General features: G+C 40.9%; 1 protein-coding gene across 2 annotated transcripts; it reads left to right on the top strand.

The window, feature by feature from the left end:
- Positions 1-5665, top strand: AKAP5 (A-kinase anchoring protein 5). 2 transcript variants are annotated; one of them, XM_032875222.1, is made up of 2 exons: positions 1-249; positions 3867-5665. In XM_032875222.1, the coding sequence occupies exon 2, from the start codon at positions 4127-4129 to the stop codon at positions 5414-5416; it is 1290 nt and encodes a 429-aa protein (XP_032731113.1). In that variant the 5' UTR covers positions 1-249; positions 3867-4126; the 3' UTR covers positions 5417-5665. The 2 variants fall into 2 exon arrangements, with proteins under 2 accessions (XP_032731113.1, XP_032731111.1); XM_032875220.1 differs by lacking the exon at positions 1-249 and adding an exon at positions 1209-1367.
- The last annotated feature ends 13997 nt before the right edge of the window (positions 5666-19662 follow it).

Genomic DNA, 19662 nt, shown 5'->3' with positions numbered 1-19662 from the left:
ATCTTAACAGAGATACAGTATCTTCCTGGAAAACATCCAAAAGCAGATAACAGATCTACTTCCCTGAAGATCATGATCCTATCAAAGAAAGGCAGTAAGTACAACTGCTTTTCAGTAATTCTTTCCTCCACCTTAATAGGTTCTTCATCTGGATGGTATACTGGGAGGAGCCAACCCTGCAACCCAACACGGTACAACCCAATCCTGGGGAGGACCTCACAGCTGGAATTCCCAGGAATGCCTCCGTAGGTAATATTAAACCTGAAGCATGTCACCTAAGCCCTCACAGCAATGCCTTTCATTGGTTAATGAAACCTACGCCGTATGTGTACAAATGAAATAAATGCTTGCAGTGCTTTTCAGTACAGCTAGCAACTTGTTTAACAATAAGATAAATACCCAGGAAATGTATGAAAATACGCAGCCTGGCCATCCAGTCAGGCTAGAGGGTAAATGCTTCCTGTGCCCTTTGCTCTGACTGGAACTGGAATTGTGAGGGAAGCCATCTCCTGCACCCCCCACCTCGCCCCCTTAACTGAGAGAGACAAGATTAAGCAGACATTGGAAATACATAAAATATAAAAGATGGATGTGGCTGGGTTTCTGTGCCCGTCTGACCTCCTCCCCCACACATCGGATCACCTCTAACTGCCGCCTAGACTAGGGAGACAAGGGTCTGGGGTCTTGGGTCTCTGAGAGTATTTGGCAGTGAACCATAATAACACCATTACACCCAAAGCCACTCCGAGGAAAGTTTTTTTTCCTGTTTCAATTCATATATGTAATTTTTTCCCCAAATGAGTTTTTACCCTGCACAGTTTTTAACCCTACCTTTCAAATGTAATATCTGCCGTGTCTTTGAAGACTCGGCGTGTTGGAAGGGCGGGGGACTTAAATGGAAGTGCCCCTAAATTAAAACCAAATTTTGCTACTTTGCATCTCAGAAAATGCGGGGTTCCCTGCCCTTGTCTGCATCCCATCTGCCCCCTCCCCCTCTGGATGGTCCGCTGCCCGTGCTGCACGTGGTGCGCCGCGGGGGCCCGCGCGGGGGCCAGGAGTGCCAGGTGCGCTCCCACGCCGCGGGGCGAGCCGCTTTTGCAGACTGAGCCCCAGCGTGCGCACCCGCGCCCCCGCCCCGCGCCCTGGCCCCGCCCCGCGCCCGCCCGCCCCGCGCGCATTGGAGCCGCAGGCTGTCGCTCCCCGCGCTCTGGGGAGGGGGCGCCGCCGGCTGCGCTCCTGCAGCAGAGGGCTGCTTGCTGCTGGTGGGACCCGGGCTTCCCGGGCTGCCTGGGCGCCTGGCGCCGCCAGCGGACATCCCCCAGCCCCCGACGTCGGCAGCAGGGTCGCCAGGAACCCCGGCGCAGTCGGTAAGTGAAGGAGGGCGAGGGAGTGGCGAGGAGCGGGGCCGGGGCTGGGGTCCGGTCCGCTGGCCGCCTGCGCGGCGGGGTGGGATGAAGGTCCCCCTGGACACCCGCAGTCCTTGCCGCCAAGGAGGCCTGAGTAGGAACCGGCAGGGGTCGTTTGTCTGCCGGAACCTCCAGCCCCGCGACCCTCGTCAGCGGTGCCCACTCACCCTCTTCGCTTTACAGCTCATGCTGGCAGCAGGGGTGGCGGGGACCGCTTTTCCTTCCTTACCTCATTTGCGGGAACTGGATTTGGGGTTCCTGGCCATTATAACTGTGCAGATAGCCTGAAGCCGCGCTCTGTTCCACGCCCCCGGCACTTTCCTTTTCGAGTACTTGGTCCTGCGCTCCGGTTCCTGCCGCCAGGCGCATCCAGTCTTCGGAAGGAGGCTCCTTCCTCCGGGTGGCGGCTTGGTGGCCCGCGCCTGGCCCTGGGAGAGAGTCACAGCTTTCCTCCCGATCCTCCCGATCCTCCCTAAGGGTTTGCTCTTGGCCTCCGGGCTTCTCTGCTCAAGGGGAAAAGTGGCGTTAGACATGCGACTCTGTCAGGAAATGACAACAGGGACTTCGAGATTACCGCGACAATGAAAGTACCCTGCAGGTTAAGAGCATCGTTTGCACGCTAACGTTCTGCAAAGTTTTAATGTTTACAGACTGTATTTTCCCCATTTCACTTACGTTTTTGTTTGCGTGTTTGTTTGATTTCTACCGTAACAGACGTTCAAGTGAGCTTCTCAGGCAGTGGTCTCTGGGCGACCCAGGTTAACCTCAAATAGTACCATCTTAAACATGATCTAATTTCACTCTTTCTGTCGTACATCCTCCGGTTGGTTAAAACTGTCAGGTGCTGAGAACTCCAAGACGTGAGAAGACTTGGCTTATGGAAGCATTGTGTGAGGACGGACACTTTACAGTGTTCACATTTTAGGTCCATCGCTGTTCTAGGATGACTTTGTCTTTCTGTCGGGGCATAGCGTCTGTAACTGCCAACCTAAGGGAATATTTACTTAGATCATAAGCTGATTTCCTGAGTTCCAGTCCCTTTTGTGGTTCATCGAATCAAGAGCTAACCAAATACACCTTCAGCGCTGAAGGAGGTACACAAAAACAGTACAGGGAAAGAGTCCCCTCGCTTATTTTAGGATATACATCAACAAAAATTAATATGGTTTTTGTTAGATCATCACCTCACATCTGTGTTCTTTGGTGCTGTCATACTATTCTGTGGATCAATTTTACGTTTATATATAACTAATCAGTTTGCCATTTGCATAGCTTATCAATTATATTTGGCTTTCAAATTAGTTCCAGAACCCAGAAAACAAAATATAGAGCATTTCAAAAGCTTTATTTTAAAATAGCAAGAATTCAGTCTAGTCTTGGTTCAATTATGAGTTGACGGGCTGCCTTGTGGTTAAAGAAAACAATTAAAAAATTTTTTGACTAGTGAATCTAGTGCAGATTAGTATCTCCAAACAATTCATTTTCTGATAAAACTCTAATGCCTACTTTCCGAGTCTGGGCTTCAGAAACAGGCAATCCAGTTCAATCTGATCTGTTACCTACTAGTTGTATAATCTCAGTCAGGTTGTTTAACTCTCTGTGCCTCAGTTTCTTCCTCTGTAGAGAGTGATACCACCACCTACTCATTTTATAATGTGGGGAAGACTAGAGATGTACGTAAAAGTGTCTAGCATATCCTAATGCACAGGAGTTGCTCAGTAAATGTCAGCTATTATTATCATTCACTCTTACTGGCCTTCGACTATGTGCTCATGGAAAACATTTGAACAGTAGATACTTCGCTGTCAAAATAGCTGAAAAAATGTCAAAATTATACAACTAAATTTAAGAGGGGAGAATGACAGTGATGTTAAATTTCCCAAGAGTGTGTATGAAAAGTAGCACCTCTCTGATGGAACATACATTTTTAGAACAGAAACCTTATGGTATAATGGAGAGAACATTGGAAAGTCAGAGTCTTCTGTTCTAACTCTGGCTGTGACCTTATCTAACTGTAATGGCTTTCGGCAACGCAACTACCCACTCTGGAGTTCATTTTCTTCATCTTGCTGGACTTGAATGATCTTTAAGATCCTTTGCAGCTGCAGAATTTGCATGTAATAAAAATCGCCCTAGCTCTCTTACCACTTTGCCTTTCGTTGTTTTGTTACTGTCCTCTGTTTGTTAACTCGGATTTGAACCATAAACATCCATAAAGACAGCACAACAAAAGGATTGATATTGGATTTGCAAGTAATCCAAGTTGACGTTTTAACAAAGAGATCAGAGCAAAGTAGACTCACATTGTAATCTTTTTTATATTTTTTATTCTGCAGTCATTTCAGTAGATTATTAGATGGGAAACGTTCTTGGTAGAACAATATACATTCAACTGAAATCTTTCTGTAGGAAACAGTAGGCCGATGGTGAAATAAAATACACTCTTTTTTCTCTCATCAGGTTGGTCCTTAAATAAAACAATAATCTATCCAGTAAAGGGCTTTCATGAAGAAATTAACGAGAGAAATTACAAGTAAGAGAGAAACTAGGAATTGTACATTGAAGAAACCACCTAAAACAACTGTATGGAGTAAAACAAAAAGAGTGAATACATCTGGAAGAAATTTTACTTAGTATATTTTTGCCCACCTTTTTGTCATAAAGGCTGCTAAGGAAGAGAGAATATAGTTTTCTAGAGAAAGAACAAATGTGATGTAAAAATGGAAACCACGGTTTCTGAAATTCACGTTGAAAGCAGGGATGAGAAGAGACCCACAGAAGTTAGTCCTCAAGATGAGAGGCAGGAGGGAAGATCATCAATGCTTTGCTTCAAGAGAAGAAAGAAAGCAACCAAAACAATGAAGCCCAGAGCTAGCTCTGAAGCTGCTGGTACGGCAGGAACGCGTCCCCCAGAAGCAGGAGCTTCCGATCAGCCACAGCCCCCAGGGGGGGCCTGGGCCTCAATCAAACGTCTTGTCACACGCAGGAAAAGGTCAGAATCTTCAAAGCAGCAAAAGCCCTTTGAGGCTAAAGTGCAACCTGAAATCCGTGCTGAGGATGCTGATCTTTCTAAGAAAAAGGCCAAATCTGGACTTAAGATTCCCTGCATAAAATTCTCAAAAGGAGAGAAAAGAAGTAATCATTCCAAGATTATAGAAGACTCCGACTGCAGCATCAGAGTCCAGGAAGAGGCTGAACACGTGGATACAAAAGCTGCAGCCCAATCAGATGAGCAGGCAACAAAAACCGAGTTGCCCCGGGGTGTAAGTAACGACAGCTCCGGGAGGGGGGGTGATGAGGTCTGCGAACCAGATGTGAGCAACAGCACAACTACAGCTGGAGAAAAAGTGATCTCAGTCGAACTTGGGTTAAATACGGGGCACTCTGCCATTCACCCAGGAACACTAATCCTTGAAAGAGATACAGAAACGATGGACGAAAAACAAAGTATTCAACCCCAGCAAGCAGGCCCACTTGAAACTTCTGAAACAGAACATCAGCCTCCAGTGGTTTCTGAGGTTCCTCCCTCACCCACAATCCCAGATCAGCAAATTGTGGAAGATGCCGGAAGCAAGATCCTAGAAAGTGGACCAAATTGGGAAGAGGACGAAAGTAGAGAGATTGTAGCCAAAGAGAGTGAGCCAAAAGATACTGAATTGAGCCAGGAATCAGAGCTGAGAGAAAATGAGGTCACTGCAGAAGAACCCAAACCAGAAGAAAGCAAAAGAATAGAGCCAATTGCTATTATTATTACAGACACTGAAATCAGTGAATTTGATGTTAAGAAATCTAAAAATGTCCCTAAGCAATTCTTAATTTCAATTGAAAATGAGCAAGTGGGGGTTTTTGCTAATGATAGTGGTTTTGAGGGTAGAACTTCAGAACAATACGAAACACTCTTAATAGAAACAGCTTCTTCTCTTGTCAAGAATGCTATCCAATTGTCTATAGAACAGCTGGTTAATGAAATGGCCTCTGATGATAATAAAATGAACAATCTTCTACAGTGACTTAATTTCCAGATCATGGGAGGGAAAAAAAAAAAAAAAGCTTCCTGCTAAATTATTTTGCATATTTGTGGCATTTCGTATTCAGTTACAAATGAGAGGTTATCATCTGTGGAATTTACAGGTACAGTTCCAGCCCGGAAGTGCTAAAGAATTAAGTATGTAAAACTCTCCTGCCACGGAAGTGCAGTCACTTCTGGATTTTGGAGGAAGTTAGTACGGATCACAATGGAAGTGACATACGGGGACATAGCTAAATGACATAGCTAAAATGACATGTGGAAGTTGGGGTGCTTAGGAGGAGGAAGCTGTATTTATTGAGCACTTATGGTATGCCAGAAACTCTTTAATATTCTCTGATGTCACAAAGCCTGGTTTCCTTTTGATAGTTTAATCCTGTGTATAGGTTAATATCACATTGGATTTTCAAAAAAAATTTTTTTACAGTGCACTTTTATGTTTAAAATGGTGAATAAGGTGAGCTATTTTTGTGAATGTGTGATTTTATAGTTGTTATACTCATAGGCAGTAGTCTTACCTCAAAAAAAATATTGCCTTTTCCTAATTTCAGCAGAATGTGCATATTTGAATCAAACATGAGTGTTTTTCTTGTCTTGCTTAGATACCGTACAAAGCCATTCATAATTTATTTCAAATAGGCAAATAATTACCAAGTGTAAATGTGTGGAAATGGGCCGTGCATTTTCCCTCTCCGTCTTTCTGCCTCACATCCATTTCTGCATGGGGTCATCTGCTGAAAAGTTAGAGACAAAACCCAAAAAACTAAACAACAGCAACAGCAAAAACAGGAAGAGTGAAATGCTGTTTTCCATCCAGGAGAAGGCAAATTGCCCAAGTAAAATACGATCACAGATAACATAGGATTCATCTTGCAGGACTGCTTCTCTTAGAGACCTTTTTCATCCACCTCTCCCCAAAGAGGGAATTCATAGCCAGCCTGGCAGTAAAAGTCCCAGGAAATCATAACAACTTAGTGAAAATACTATTCACTTTTGACCAAGAATGAGCCAAGTTCATGGTTGAATAGAAAGTGAAAAATTATTGTTAAAGCACATTGTATTTTAAATGTCAGTATTCTTTCATTGTGCCTATGTGACAACAGACACCAGTAACCTACATTTTACATGGATTTTGATAAATAACTTTTTCATCAGTATGTTCAATCCAGTTAATCCCTTACCAAAAACAAACAAACAAAAAAGAACTTAATGTAACGACGAGAAGGGCTTATTTGCATTTTATCTGGTTATTTAAATCATCGATCTCATCAATGATTGCCATATTTTTTGAAAACAGTAATTCCATTTCAATCTTTCCTTGTGTGAAATGGCCATAATACTATAACACACTTCCCTACCTCACAGGTAAAGGTCCAAATTGTATAGTCCCCATTGTCTAAACTGAGGGATAGCATGACTCTGACAGTAGATGAAGTATAAAGAGCTTTCCACTCGAGTTGCAAGGCATTTGTTAAAGAGGATTTGTCCATTGTTGGAGAAAAGAGTTTACATTAGATGATTGTAAATGACCCGGTGACTTCTTGCATTATTTATGGATTACATATAGAAAGTATGTGCTGATTTGTCCTGTAGAACCTTCTTTGTTTCTTGCTGTGAGTACATCTTGAGACCTCTGGCAGAAAAACCTAATCTGACTTTGGAACTGAACCAAATAATGGATATTATTAGCAAGATTCTTTGCTGAAGTGCAAAATTATTCCCCCAGACTTTTCTACCTTCATGCCTATAACCTTGGGAGGAGAAACCCACAAAAATCCTTCAATTTAGCAACACAAAAGTGGGTTTTCAAAACATATGACCCAAGAAATGAATTTCTTTTAGTAGTATAATTTTCAAACATAAAAAGAAGACTGCTAAGTCATTCTCCCTAAAAATACTTTTTCATTCACTGTATGTGGTGCTAATGGACTTGGATGGCTACCAGCAAATATATTTAAAAGTGAAAATTTTTTAAAAATCTGACCAAAGTTCGTGCATTTTACAGTGTTTTAAGGAATCCTGTCTTCATTTATTGCAAGAATGGCTCAAGCCAATATATGTGCGTTGTTAAGTTTTTCAGTAATCTCTCATGAATGAACAAGTATAGCACTTACCAGTGATTGCAAATATTTTGGAAAGCTTATGCATATTTGGGAGTTTTAAAAAGAGTTATGAGATAAATATGTGTAATTAGTTATTTTTGTTAAGATAAGAACACTTTCTCTGGTCCTGGGTTTCTACTTTTTTTTCCCCCACTGTGGTTTGATACATATTTTTGGTTAGAACGTATAGTATAACCAATTGTTTTTTGTGATAACGTGTGTACCCTACCTGTATTCATTTTTAAGTGGTTCCTCCTTAATCTTTTCTATTGAAAGTATCTGGTGAATTAAATAAATAGGATTTCAGTCTGAAAAAAGAATCCAGAAATTAATTGGTCTCAGTCCGAATATACCTGCCACACGGCCAAATCCTATTCACATGAATTCTAAGGTGATCCAGATTGTTTTGTTACAGAAGCAAGCAGGGATCCAATAACTTGGAAGTCTCTTATAAAATATGTTTCATTTCAATAGTATTTATTTTAAGCAATTGGACCTTATATGCCAGACATTAAGTGAATATAAATAGGTCCCTATTCAGTTCATCCCCATTTGACATGATTAAAATGATCATTTAAAAGGCAGTTTAATAATACCGCATTAATTTTCATTTAAATTTGCTGTGATAAATGTTGCTTATAATGAACATTTTATTAATTCGCTGGGATTCAGTTTCCCTTTGAACTCAGCATTTTACAAGGTGGGTTGGTTTATTGGATACTTGTTAATTTTTTCAGCGTATTATCTTCGCCCTTTTAAGAGCCAAGTGTTATTCACTTTGCTTTACAACCCAGTGAATATGAAAACCCTCTTCTATTTTATGTAGCACTAGTCACTTAACATTTTCTCAAAGTACTTTATAGGATATAAAAATAGTACTGGGTAACATTTAAGTAAAGGTAGCAGAAAACAAAAGAACTTTCAAACAGAAATTATGTTCCCTGCCACCACCTCCACCTCAAAGAATAATAAGTATGTGGCACAAATGGGATTCTTCAGAAAAGCTGTCTGCATAATTTTCTTTCAAGGTAATGCATTTGACAGCATGAAGTTTGTGATGATCTTAATTGGTCTACTATTTAGTGGAATCTGAGAAACCATCAGATTTATTTCTGAGAGATTAACTTATTTTACCAGCGCCTGTGAAAAGCCATACTGCTAAAGGTCATTAAAGACGGGGGTCATGGGAGGGCACCAGTCAAATCTGGCTTCTGCATGCAATCCAGAGTTCACTTTATCAACGTTTCACTTCAAGTTGCCTTATTTTTTATAGTTAAAGAGTTAATTTGCAGGGGGTGGGGGAGGGTCCTACAGCAGAATTTTTAAAATAATTGTTAGGCTTTAGAGTCCATTGTTTGCAAAGATCCTTTTAATGTTAACTTTATTCAGATATGTAAAGTCTTCTAATTTCAACTGATACTCACTACGTCAGGGGTTGACTTTTCTGCCTGCCATTTGTACATTTTCTTAAGAGTCCTTGTTTATGGTTTCAGGTTCTTTAGGTTCAAATTCCTATGAGGTTTTATCATGTAACATAAAGTTTCTTATTATACAGAATTCAGAATTTCAGTCAATAGTACATTTTGTGGTATTTTTGAAAAAGGTTCTTGTAATCCTTATTTAGTTACAAAAAATTAAACAGAAGGAAGCTACATAAAATTTAGATGTCCTGATTAAATTCAGTTTGGTTCAACATGTGTTGGGTATAACATATGCCCAACACTGTAAAGGAGACAGGCTCCCAGCCCTCCAAGAGCTCAAACTAGGAAACGGCAACCAGAGGAACTAGGACAGGGATTAAGGTTAGGAGCCACAAGCAAGGCAGCATCATGAGTGCCATAGAGGAGAGAATAAAGAGAATGTGATTAATTCGTCTAGTGAGGGGAAGTTTGGTCATCTAAATACAGGGACAGTTTGAAAGCATTCCATTTCTAAATAGTTAAACGGTTATATTCACTATGATTTGTGAACAGGTGCAGAAAAAAGCCTGCATTATGTTACATATTTATAGTAGTTCTTTGTCTATAAAAATGTTAAGTGGATGAGCTATTATGAAAGTAAAAAATTCCATTTTGTAATTTCTTGTTAAAATCAGTACTCTATGACTGTGGATCAGATGCTAATATTTAAGAAATACTCTGTAGAAAAAGATTTCAACCTGAATTAATATATGTATGACTCTTAATACAGAATAAATGTTATAGTGGCTCATGTTTATTTTATTTTACATCGTCTAAGAGAAAGGTGGTATATTATGTTTATTTCCTCAGAGTATAAAGGTCACACTGATGGAACTGTTGAGTTAGCACTACCAAGAGTTCTGCTCTGCTGTTTGGGTGCTAGACAGACTTTACAAAGACAAGCAAGCCTAAGAGAGCCCACCTCCAGCAGAGAGAAACACAAACACCTCGAACTTGAATTCAATTTCAGTGAACTATCTATCCATCTAAAGGGTGTATCTGACTGTGATGCCATCTATAAATTTGACAGACATGTCCTTGTTTTCATCATCTCTTGCTATGCTGGTAGTTGTCTTTTCTACATTATAGTAACCTATGAATTGTTAGCAATATTACTTGATGGCTTTCCAAATAAGCAATCTTCATATGAAAGTGCTTAAATTATTCAGATCTTGTCTGCTAAAGCTGGGTGTTTCAAAAGTTCTCTGTTTATGAAGACACTGATTTTATGCCCCTAACATTGACAACCCTGTTTTTCCTGTGGCACAGTGCAATGGTAATAATTGGACTCTACAAAAGAATGTACTTTCCAAATCTTGGGACCAATGGCAAGTTGATCGTGTCTGGGGTGCTCAGTCAGTCGAGCATGCGGCTTTTGATCTCAGGGTTGTGAGTTTGTGCCATGCTGGGTGTAGAGGTGACTTAAAAAAGAAAATAAACTGGATAGGGTCCTAAAACTAAAACTTGTTCCAAAGCAAACTGTCTTACTAATGCACAAACTCTGTACATAAGCTTATTTAATATTTCACATCTTGCAGAGTTTTTTTAGTATATGTGCTGCCGAAGGGAGCACACATCTTGCAGAGTTTTAAAATTCTTATTAAATCACATCTTTCTAATAGATAACACTACCTTTTGCAAAATTTGTCCTCATAGGCAATTATGCTAATCCTTTAGACCCACCATAACTGCTGAAGTCTGGAGTCCCTGACCGCTTTGTGAGCACCTACTTTTTTTTTTCCCCAAAAGCTTGAGAACACCAGGGTGGGGGGTGTTGAATTTTCTGAGCTTAGGAAAGAGTGACTGCAATCAGTCCCCAACTTACCAATGTTCAGCTAATGACTTTTTGATTTTATGATCGTGTGAAAGCATATGCTTTCAGTAGAAACTATACTTGGAATTTGGGGTTTTGCGCTTCCGCAGACTAACCCCTTGTGGCATGATGCTCTGCCGTGACAGCTCCCACCCAACCACGGAGCACGAGGGTCAGAAAACGATACACTTAAAACGATACACATTCTGTACCCATACAACCCTTCTGTTCTTCACTTTCAGGACAGTATTCAATAAATTACATGAAATAGTCAATTCCTTATTACGAAATAGGCTTCGTGTTAGATGACTATTCCCAGAATAGGCTAAGGTAAGTGTTCTGAGCTATATTTAAAGTAGGCAGGCTAAGCTATGATGCTTGGTGAGTTAAGTGTCTTAAATGCATTTTCAACTTACGATATTTTCAATATGCAATGGCTTTATTAGGACATAACCCTGTCATAAATGGAGGAAGATTATGTGTGTTTGTACATGGCAGGTGACACTACACATCTGCAGAAAATCCTCAGCGAAGCTGGGCACAGGTGCCATGAACAGTTAAGGAAAACCTAAGTAAGTGGAGGGTGGTGTGGTGGCCCCCAGCCTAGAAAAATCCCAAACTAAAAATTGTCTCTGGCAATTCCAACTCATCATAACAGCAGTGGTAGCGGGGTCCAGCAGTTTCTGCACATTAGTAAGACATGATGCACTTTTCCTATGACTTGTTTTGTGGCTAAACTCCAATAGGACTCTCAGCCTTGATTGTTTGTTACAGTGCAGTTATGGAGGAGAGATTCAGCCTTTCACAGCTGTCCTGTGGCCATAAAACCCAGAACTTCTGCTTCTGCTCTCCTGGAGATGGGGAGCACAGGGTGACCCCCAAGCAGGTGCCATCATTTATGTATTTGTCCGTGAAGCTTTTTATTAAGATTTCATTTAGGGGCACCTGGGTGGCTCAATGGGTTAAGCCTCTGCCTTCAGCTCAGGTCATGATCTCAGGGTCCTGGGATCGAGCCCCACATCAGGGTCCTGGGATCGAGCCCCTCGGGCTCTCTGCTCAGCAGGGAGCCTGCTTCCGCCCCCCCTCACTCTGCCTGCCTCTCTGCCTACTTGTGATCTCTCTTTCTCTGTCAAACTTAAAAAAAAAAATCTTAAAAATAAAAAGGTTTTATTTATTTGACAGAGAGGGACACAGCAAGAGAGGAAACAAGCAGGGGGAGTGGGAGAGGGAGAAGCAGGCTTCCTGCCGAGCGGGGAACCTGAGGTGGGTTTGGTCTGAGCCAAAGGCAGAAGCTTCACCACCTGAGCCACTCAGGTGTCCCGTTCTTGAAGCTTTTATTCCCAAATCCCTACTGTGACATCTGTACCTTCAGGACACAGGAAGGTCTAGTCAGTATGGCGACAAGTGGGGTCTCCAGACCACGTCTGTGATTAGTCAGTCATAACTAATGTAGCTACAGGCGTGCATGCTCAGATCAATCGCATATCCTCATACAGAAATTACCATGCAGAGGTTCCATGTAGAGCAGCCGTTTGTGGCATAAAGACTTACAATATATTGCCTCTCTTTAAAGATATCATCCAAAACCAGGGGCGCCTGGGTGGCTCAGTGGGTTAAAGCCTCTGCCTTCAGCTCAGGTTATGACCCCAGGGTCTTGGGATCGAGCCCCGCATCAGGCTCTCTGCTGAGCAGGGAGCCTGCATCCCCCTCTCTCTCTCTGCCTGCCTTTCTGCCTACTTGTGATCTCTGTCAAATAAATAAATAAAATCTTTAAAAAAAAAAAAAAAGATATCATCCAAAACCAGAGTATTTCCATCCTCCCGATTGCAAACTAGTTAGAGGAGCAGTGGGTTAAGAGTCTGCCTTCTGTTCAGGTCATGATCCCAGGGTCCTGGGATGGAGCACTGCGTGGGGCTCTCTGCTCAGCAGAAAGTCTGCTTCTCCCTCTTCCTCTGCCCCTATTCATGGTCTCTCTCTCTCTCAAATAAATAAAATACTGAAAAAAATAGTTAGAACTGTCCTTGTACTCTGGGTAAGGCTGAGATGTACAGAAAGCCAAAACAATTGGTCACCACTCAGTTCAAGTGAAAAAAGTCAAACTAACTTTCTGATCTTTTATCCAGGTGTGTCACAAACAACTTTATCAGCAATTTCACTGATTTCAGAGTGAATTTACTTAGAATTATCTTTTGAGTTTTATGGGTTTCTTCTATACCCCTGATGTCTGGCTGATGTGTTTTTTCTGACCTGTGGAGGTTTAGTAGTGAATGATAGTCATTACGGTTCATTAAACTCTAAGGCTTTTTTATATCTAGGTCATCCTAACCTTTTTTTTGTTTCCACTAAGGTATAATTTATATACGGTAAAACCCACCTCTTTTTGTGCAGAATCCTGCACAATATAGTTGTGTCACCTAGGGAGTATTTTTTCTTATTTAATTTTCTCTATACCATATGTGTATTTTAATTTGCTCATGGCATCGGTGAAAACTGCTACTTGCTGCAGAAATTTAAAATAAGGGCTTCTTAAACTCGGCATTTGAACCAGGAAGAAAAAGCAAGGCCGCCATGCAGCGCTGTGCAAACTGGACAGCCATACTACAGAAGTCTTCATGTAGGGAGTAGCGCCCCCTAGTGTTTATTTTGCGTAATCTGCATGGCCATCCGTGGTGGCTCTGAATATAGCCGCCAGTTTGAGAGAGATGCAAAACTGTGGTGGTGTTAACAGTGAAACAGGAGATGTTTAAAATAAAAAAAAGGAGGCTTCCATTTATATGCCTTTCCTCCCACACTTTAAAAGATTGTGATGGAAAGAGAAGACAGGAACCACTGAGCTTATAGCACCAGACTTTGCACATATGTGAAAGAAGGGCAGTGTTGCAAAATGAGAACTGGTCTGGTAAAAAAAAAAAAGAAAGAAAGAAAGAAAAAGAAACTTGGAGACTCTGCTGAAATCTCTAGTCTGCATTTTATTTTTTTATGTTTTTTTTTTTAAAGATGTATTTTTTTTTAAAGATTTTTTTTTTTATTTTTTATTTATTTAACAGACAGAGATTACAAGCAGGCAGAGAGGCAGTCAGAGAGAGGAGGAAGCAGGCCCCCCGCTGAGCAGAGAGCCCGATGTGGGGCTCGATCCCAGAACCCTGGGATCATGACCTGAGCCGAAGGCAGAGGCTTTAACCCACTGAGCCACCCAGGCGCCCCTAAAGATGTATTTATTAGAGAGAGAGAGGAGAGAGCACATGCACACAGTGTAGAGGTGGGGGCAAAGGGAGCAGGAGACAGAATCTCAAGCAGACTCCCCACTAAGTGGGGACCCCAACGTGGAGCTCGAGCTTAATCTCAAGACCCTGAGATCGTGACTTGAGCTGAAATCAAGAGTTGGACATTTAACCAATAGAGTCACTCAGGTACCCCACTGGCCTGCATTTTAAAACCTTCTCTCTTACCTTTGCAAATGTTATATCCTTCTTCTAAAGAACCACTGTAGGTTCTTTAGATGTTCCTCCCTACAAGGCACTTCGAACAAATGCCAGTTACCAAAAGACACCCTTTTTTAATTAGGTATTTTCCTACATATGGTTTGAACTAAGTACCATAAGGCTCTCACTACAGAAAAATGTGGCAAAACTAAATTCACAAGACCTCATTCTGCCAGGGCCTATTCGGTCCACACAAATCTAACATGGATGGTCCAGAAATTCAGACCAGACAAGGAGTAACAACTAGAGCTGATGAGGGTCTCCTTCTCAGGCTTCTTTCCCACACAAGCCTCTCTCCCAGTCCCCAGGAGAGCAAGGACCAATTTGGCTGTGCAGACATTTCCCAGAGTACTACTATTCCTTCAGATTTCTGGCAGGGAAGGACACCACAGCAGGGAAGGACATTCCAATAGTTTAAGGGAAGATATTTTATTTCTATTGTTTTGAGACAACATCACTAAGTTGTTTCAATGAAAAAAGTTTCAACATTGTATAAGCAATGGATGATAACTTATGTGAGAGGAGACGGGCTCATTCTCCAAATTGGCTACTCAGCTATAAAATGAATTTAAGAAAAGCATTTGGTGATTAGGTACGAAGTTCTAGAGTAATAATATTGCAACCAGAAATGATGGTGAAAAAGAGGCACACCACATTCACTCAGTACTGGAAGGCAAGAAGAGTTGAAGGCAAAAGAACGCTATCAAAGAAGGTCTCAACTTTCTCAGAAAATGGAACTTGTTGGCAGGAGGTGAAGGAAAAAAAGTATAAAGGATACCAATTTAGGCGCACCTGGCTGACTCAGAAGAGCATGTGACTCTTGATCTTAGGGTCATGAGTTTGAGCCCCACCTTGGGTACAGAGATTACTTAAAACAAAAAACCCTGCCAGCTTAGACAGTCAGTTATTGACCTACAGTTGAAAAAGAAATTCCAGAAAATAATATATAGGCCAACCTCACAGGTTGTGAACATGAAGAAAGGAAACAGGAGGCAAGAAACAAGGGAATATTTATTCAAATGTCCCTGGATTTATCTCTTGATCAGGGAGGACACCAAAAACAGTTTGATGTCTCATTAAAAGAGCAAATGAAGAGATGGGGACTAAAATTCCAGGGTCTTACTGTTAAACACTTGCAAAGAATGCTTAGAAATGCTTCATGTAACAACCACAACAAATGTTATATTTTAAAAATAATATTTACATGTAAATTGGAAGCTTCTTGATCAAAGAGGGATGTCAACGGGCATCCCCCTTTGGGTGGGTGACTCAGTCAGTTAAGTGTCCACCTTCTGCTCAGGTCATGATCCCACAGTCCTGAGATGGAGTCCCACACTGGGCTCCCCGCTCAGCGGGGAGTCTACTTCTCCCTCTGCACCCCGCCCCCCCTGCTCCCCCCCGCCCCGCTCATGGGTACACTTTCTCTCTCCTTCAAATAAATAAATAAATAAATAAATAAATAAATAAATAAATAATAAATATCTTAAAAAGAAAAAGAGGGATGTCAAAACAAAGAGGTGCCCGACACATTATGGAATTCTAGAAAAAAAGTCTTGTTAGTCATCACAAAATAAAACAAGATTCAGGAGTAGCTAAGTACTAAATAAATAGTGAATTAAACAGCGACGCGAAATTTGAGCATAACGTAAAATAGATTTTTAAAAGATACATTGGTGCCACCTTTTGGCCAAATTAAAAATATACACAAATTACAACCTACAATCACATTTTAATTTCAAAGAGACCTTGTGAGAGACACAGTTGTTAAATTCAAACATTATGTGAATAGATCTAAAACTGCCTTACTGTTTAATATGGCTGATTTTTAATCCTTTTTTAAAGATTTTTTAAGAGCTAGGATAGAAGATAATACCAATAGAGTTTAACTCTGAACTAACACATCTCATACTCTGTAAGTACTCCTTAGTCCTTGACAACCATCACAAAACTTATTTTAAGCTTTTGGACCAGGACTCGTGAACTTTAGCACTACTTATGTTTTGGGCTGGATAATTCTTTATTGTGGGTGGGGACGGGGGCGGTTGTCTCCTGCACTGGGAGATTCTTAGTAGCAACCCTAGGCTCTACCCACTGGATGCCAACAGCAACGTTCCCCACACCCCACCCAGTTGTGACAACTGAAAACAGCTCTGTTACAAAATGTCCCCACAGTGAGAGGGATCACCGTGTGTCTAGTTAAGTGTCACCTGGCCACAGGTGCTCAGATATTTGGATAAACATTCTGGACATGAATGGGAAGGTGTTTTTGGATGAGATAAACATTTGAATCTGTAGACTGAGGAAAGCAGATTGCCCTCCCTAAAGTGAGTGCCTCTCATCCAGTCAGCAGCAGGCCTAGATAGAACAAAAGGCTGACCCTCGGAGATCAAAGGGAATTTCTCCTGCCCGTTAAGCTGGAACATCAGTCTTCTCCTGGCCTTGTGGGACTTGAGCCTACTGGCTTTTAGACTGGAATTACACCATCGGCTCTCCTGGGTCTCCAGCTTGCCAGCTGTAGATCTTGGGACATCTCAGCCTCAGATTTGTGTGGGCCAATTCTCTCATCAATCACCCTCTCTCTCTCTGTACATAATAACCGCTGGTTCTGTTTCTCTGTAGAACACGAACATACGCCGGCTAAGAACCACTGTTGTTGATTACATTACTAGAGAAAATACAGTAAATAGGGAAGAAGGAAGAAAGCAAAGCAGGGAACTACTGGGCAGTGGCTAAAAGTTACCTTTCTTTCCAGAGATGGCAATTGGAAGGCACTTGAGTAGGACACCAATTTTCTATTCACACTACCGTTGATAAGAATGGGGCTCAGTGATGCATTTTTGCCTCATTCGTCCAAGATGTTACCTGGCACAGAGACATACTGACCCCAGTGCTAGGATGACAACATTGGGCAGACCCCGCTGCAAAATGAGAACACAGTCTGTAAGTGGGACTAAAAAAAGGTTTTATGATCAAGTCACATTAATTTATTTGTCATGATAAAATACATGAAATTCACTGCTTTCATTCCAAATAGAGGATACTAAACTTTCTAAAATAATGTTTCTGAAGCAAACTCAAAGTCCATAAGGTGGAAGAGCTCAGCCATACAACACGCACTGTTCACCAGAGTCTCCCGGATTCGCCATGTGTTACTTGTTCTTGGAAGATTTCTTCACTGGGTCTTTTTTATTGCACACGTTTTTGAAATCCAGTTTCTCTGAAACGAGTTTAAGTTGCTATCTGATCTAGTCTGACTAATTGACTTTATTTGGCACCAGACAGAAGAGTTGGTGGCAGCTCATGTCCAGTGTGTTGGAGCGGTGTCTCCTAAGTAACCGAGTGTGGCACAGGTACACACGGAAACAACGGATTCTTCCAGGTCTCAAAGACAAACATCAGTCTGTGATTCCTTGCATTTAAGACATCCAGACTTGGGACTGTATAATCTTACCAGTTTTCAAAAAGTCCAACCATACAAACATGGAAGTACAGCAGAGAATGATCAGTTCTAGATTTCACTCTTAGGAATTCAAAAATTAATTATAATAAAATACCACAGAACTACATTTAGTTTCAAACGTACAAAGACACAAATTACATTATAAAAATTCTTCATGTGGCTTATTTACCTCAATTACTACTAAAAAATGACACACTTGTCAAGGATCTGGGTTACAACAGTAAGAATTGGCCTGTGCAGATAAACATCAATGGAATTGTACCATTTTCCAGACTCTCTTTTTCCATGATTAATATGTATTTCCTTCTGTTTAAAGTGAGGCCTTTCTGTTAGGAATTACTTCCAATTATGAATTACTATGTTATTATCCCTACTCTTCTTTCTTTTTTTTTTTTTTTTAAAGATTTTATTTATTTATTTGAGAGACAGAGATCACAAGTAGGCAGAGAGACAAGCAGAGAGAGAGAGAGGAGAAAGCAGGCTCCCCGCGGAGCAGAGAGCCCGATGCAGGCCTCGATCCCAGGACCCTGGGATCATGACCTGAGCTGAAGGCAGAGGCTTTAACCCACTGAGCCACCCAGGCACCCCCCACTCTTATTTCTTGTCCCCATTTACTTTTTAGATGATCTACATCAAAGTAATGAAAATGATATTTTCTCCATTGCTTTTGTTCCTTTTCCTATATGTAAAGAATATGTTTGGGGGAACTTTCCATGAGGCTGAAATTGGCAGGGTTTATTCCCTATAATGCCAAAGAACTAATATCCTTCTTCCTAAAGGCTAAAGAGAAGTACTGACAGTTAAACTACAGTAGAAAAGAAATTCCAGCAACATTACTGTTTCCAAAATATTTCTAAAAAATAAGAATTGTGTCAATTAATTATTAAGTATTAAATAATAAATGACTGTTCTATGATATTCTAGAGTTTACAGGTTGGAATCCTGAAGTTATTAAGTTTAGCTATAGAACAAATGTAGTTTTCTTTATATGGTTGCTTTTTGTTAAGAATAACCAAGAGAACTTAACACTTTGTTGTTGTTGTTGTTGTTGTTGTTGTTGTTGTTGTTGTTGTTGTTAGAGAAGGGTATAGAGGGGCAGAGGGATAGGGAGAGAATCTTAAGCAGGTTCCATGCCCAGCACAGAGCCCAACATGTGACTTTATCTCAAGACCCAGAGATCATAACCTGAGCTAAAATCAAGAGTGGGACACTTAACTGACTGAGCCCCAAACTTAACAAAATTTTAATACAAATCCTCACAACACGCCTGTGAGGTAGGTATTACTTAAAACCACTTTACAAATGGGAAATCAGAAAAACAGAGCATGAAATAATGATCTCAAGAGACATAAATCAAGAAATTTTGTCTTTTTGTATAAGGCAGACTGCACTTAGGAGTTCTAGAGTTGTGACAATATACTAATAGCAACAAATACTGAAACAAGTCTGTTTTTCTTCAGAAGACAACTATATGGAGTATCTGGAAAGAAGGGAAAATTCTAAGATGATCCAAGAAGAAAATGTCTGTTTAGTATTTGCCTAATATACTGATTAAGGTGCATATAGCATTTCCTGTTTGAAGAGCTTGGTAATCATTATGCAAACTGTACTATATGGTTAAAATTATAGCTCCATTTTGCAGATGACATGGTCAAAACTAAAGATTTTAGCTGCAAGAACCTTTTTTATACAAAGTAAGATTTTCTTAGTAAGGAATCATGTCTTAAAAAAATACACTCAGGGCATAGCATTCATTAATCATAGTTATTTTAAAAATAGGTCTGTCAAATGATGAAAAAAATTAAACTGGGGTCAGTCCCCACAGCACTATTCACTGGTTCTCTGGAACCCACCTCTTGGGACTATTTTTCTATAAAATGGAGTTAACATTTTTCCACTTCCTAAAACAGAG

Source organism: Lontra canadensis, unplaced genomic scaffold, assembly GCF_010015895.1.
Source record: "Lontra canadensis isolate GAN:19392208 unplaced genomic scaffold, GSC_riverotter_1.0 scaffold55, whole genome shotgun sequence".
Taxonomy (NCBI): domain Eukaryota; kingdom Metazoa; phylum Chordata; class Mammalia; order Carnivora; family Mustelidae; genus Lontra; species Lontra canadensis.
This window is presented reverse-complemented; position numbering and strand designations above follow the sequence as displayed.

What these genes read in the sequence shown, in the direction of transcription:
- AKAP5 (XM_032875222.1), top strand. Translation starts at nt 4,127, where the DNA reads ATGGAAACCACGGTTTCTGAAATTCACGTTGAAAGCAGGGATGAGAAG.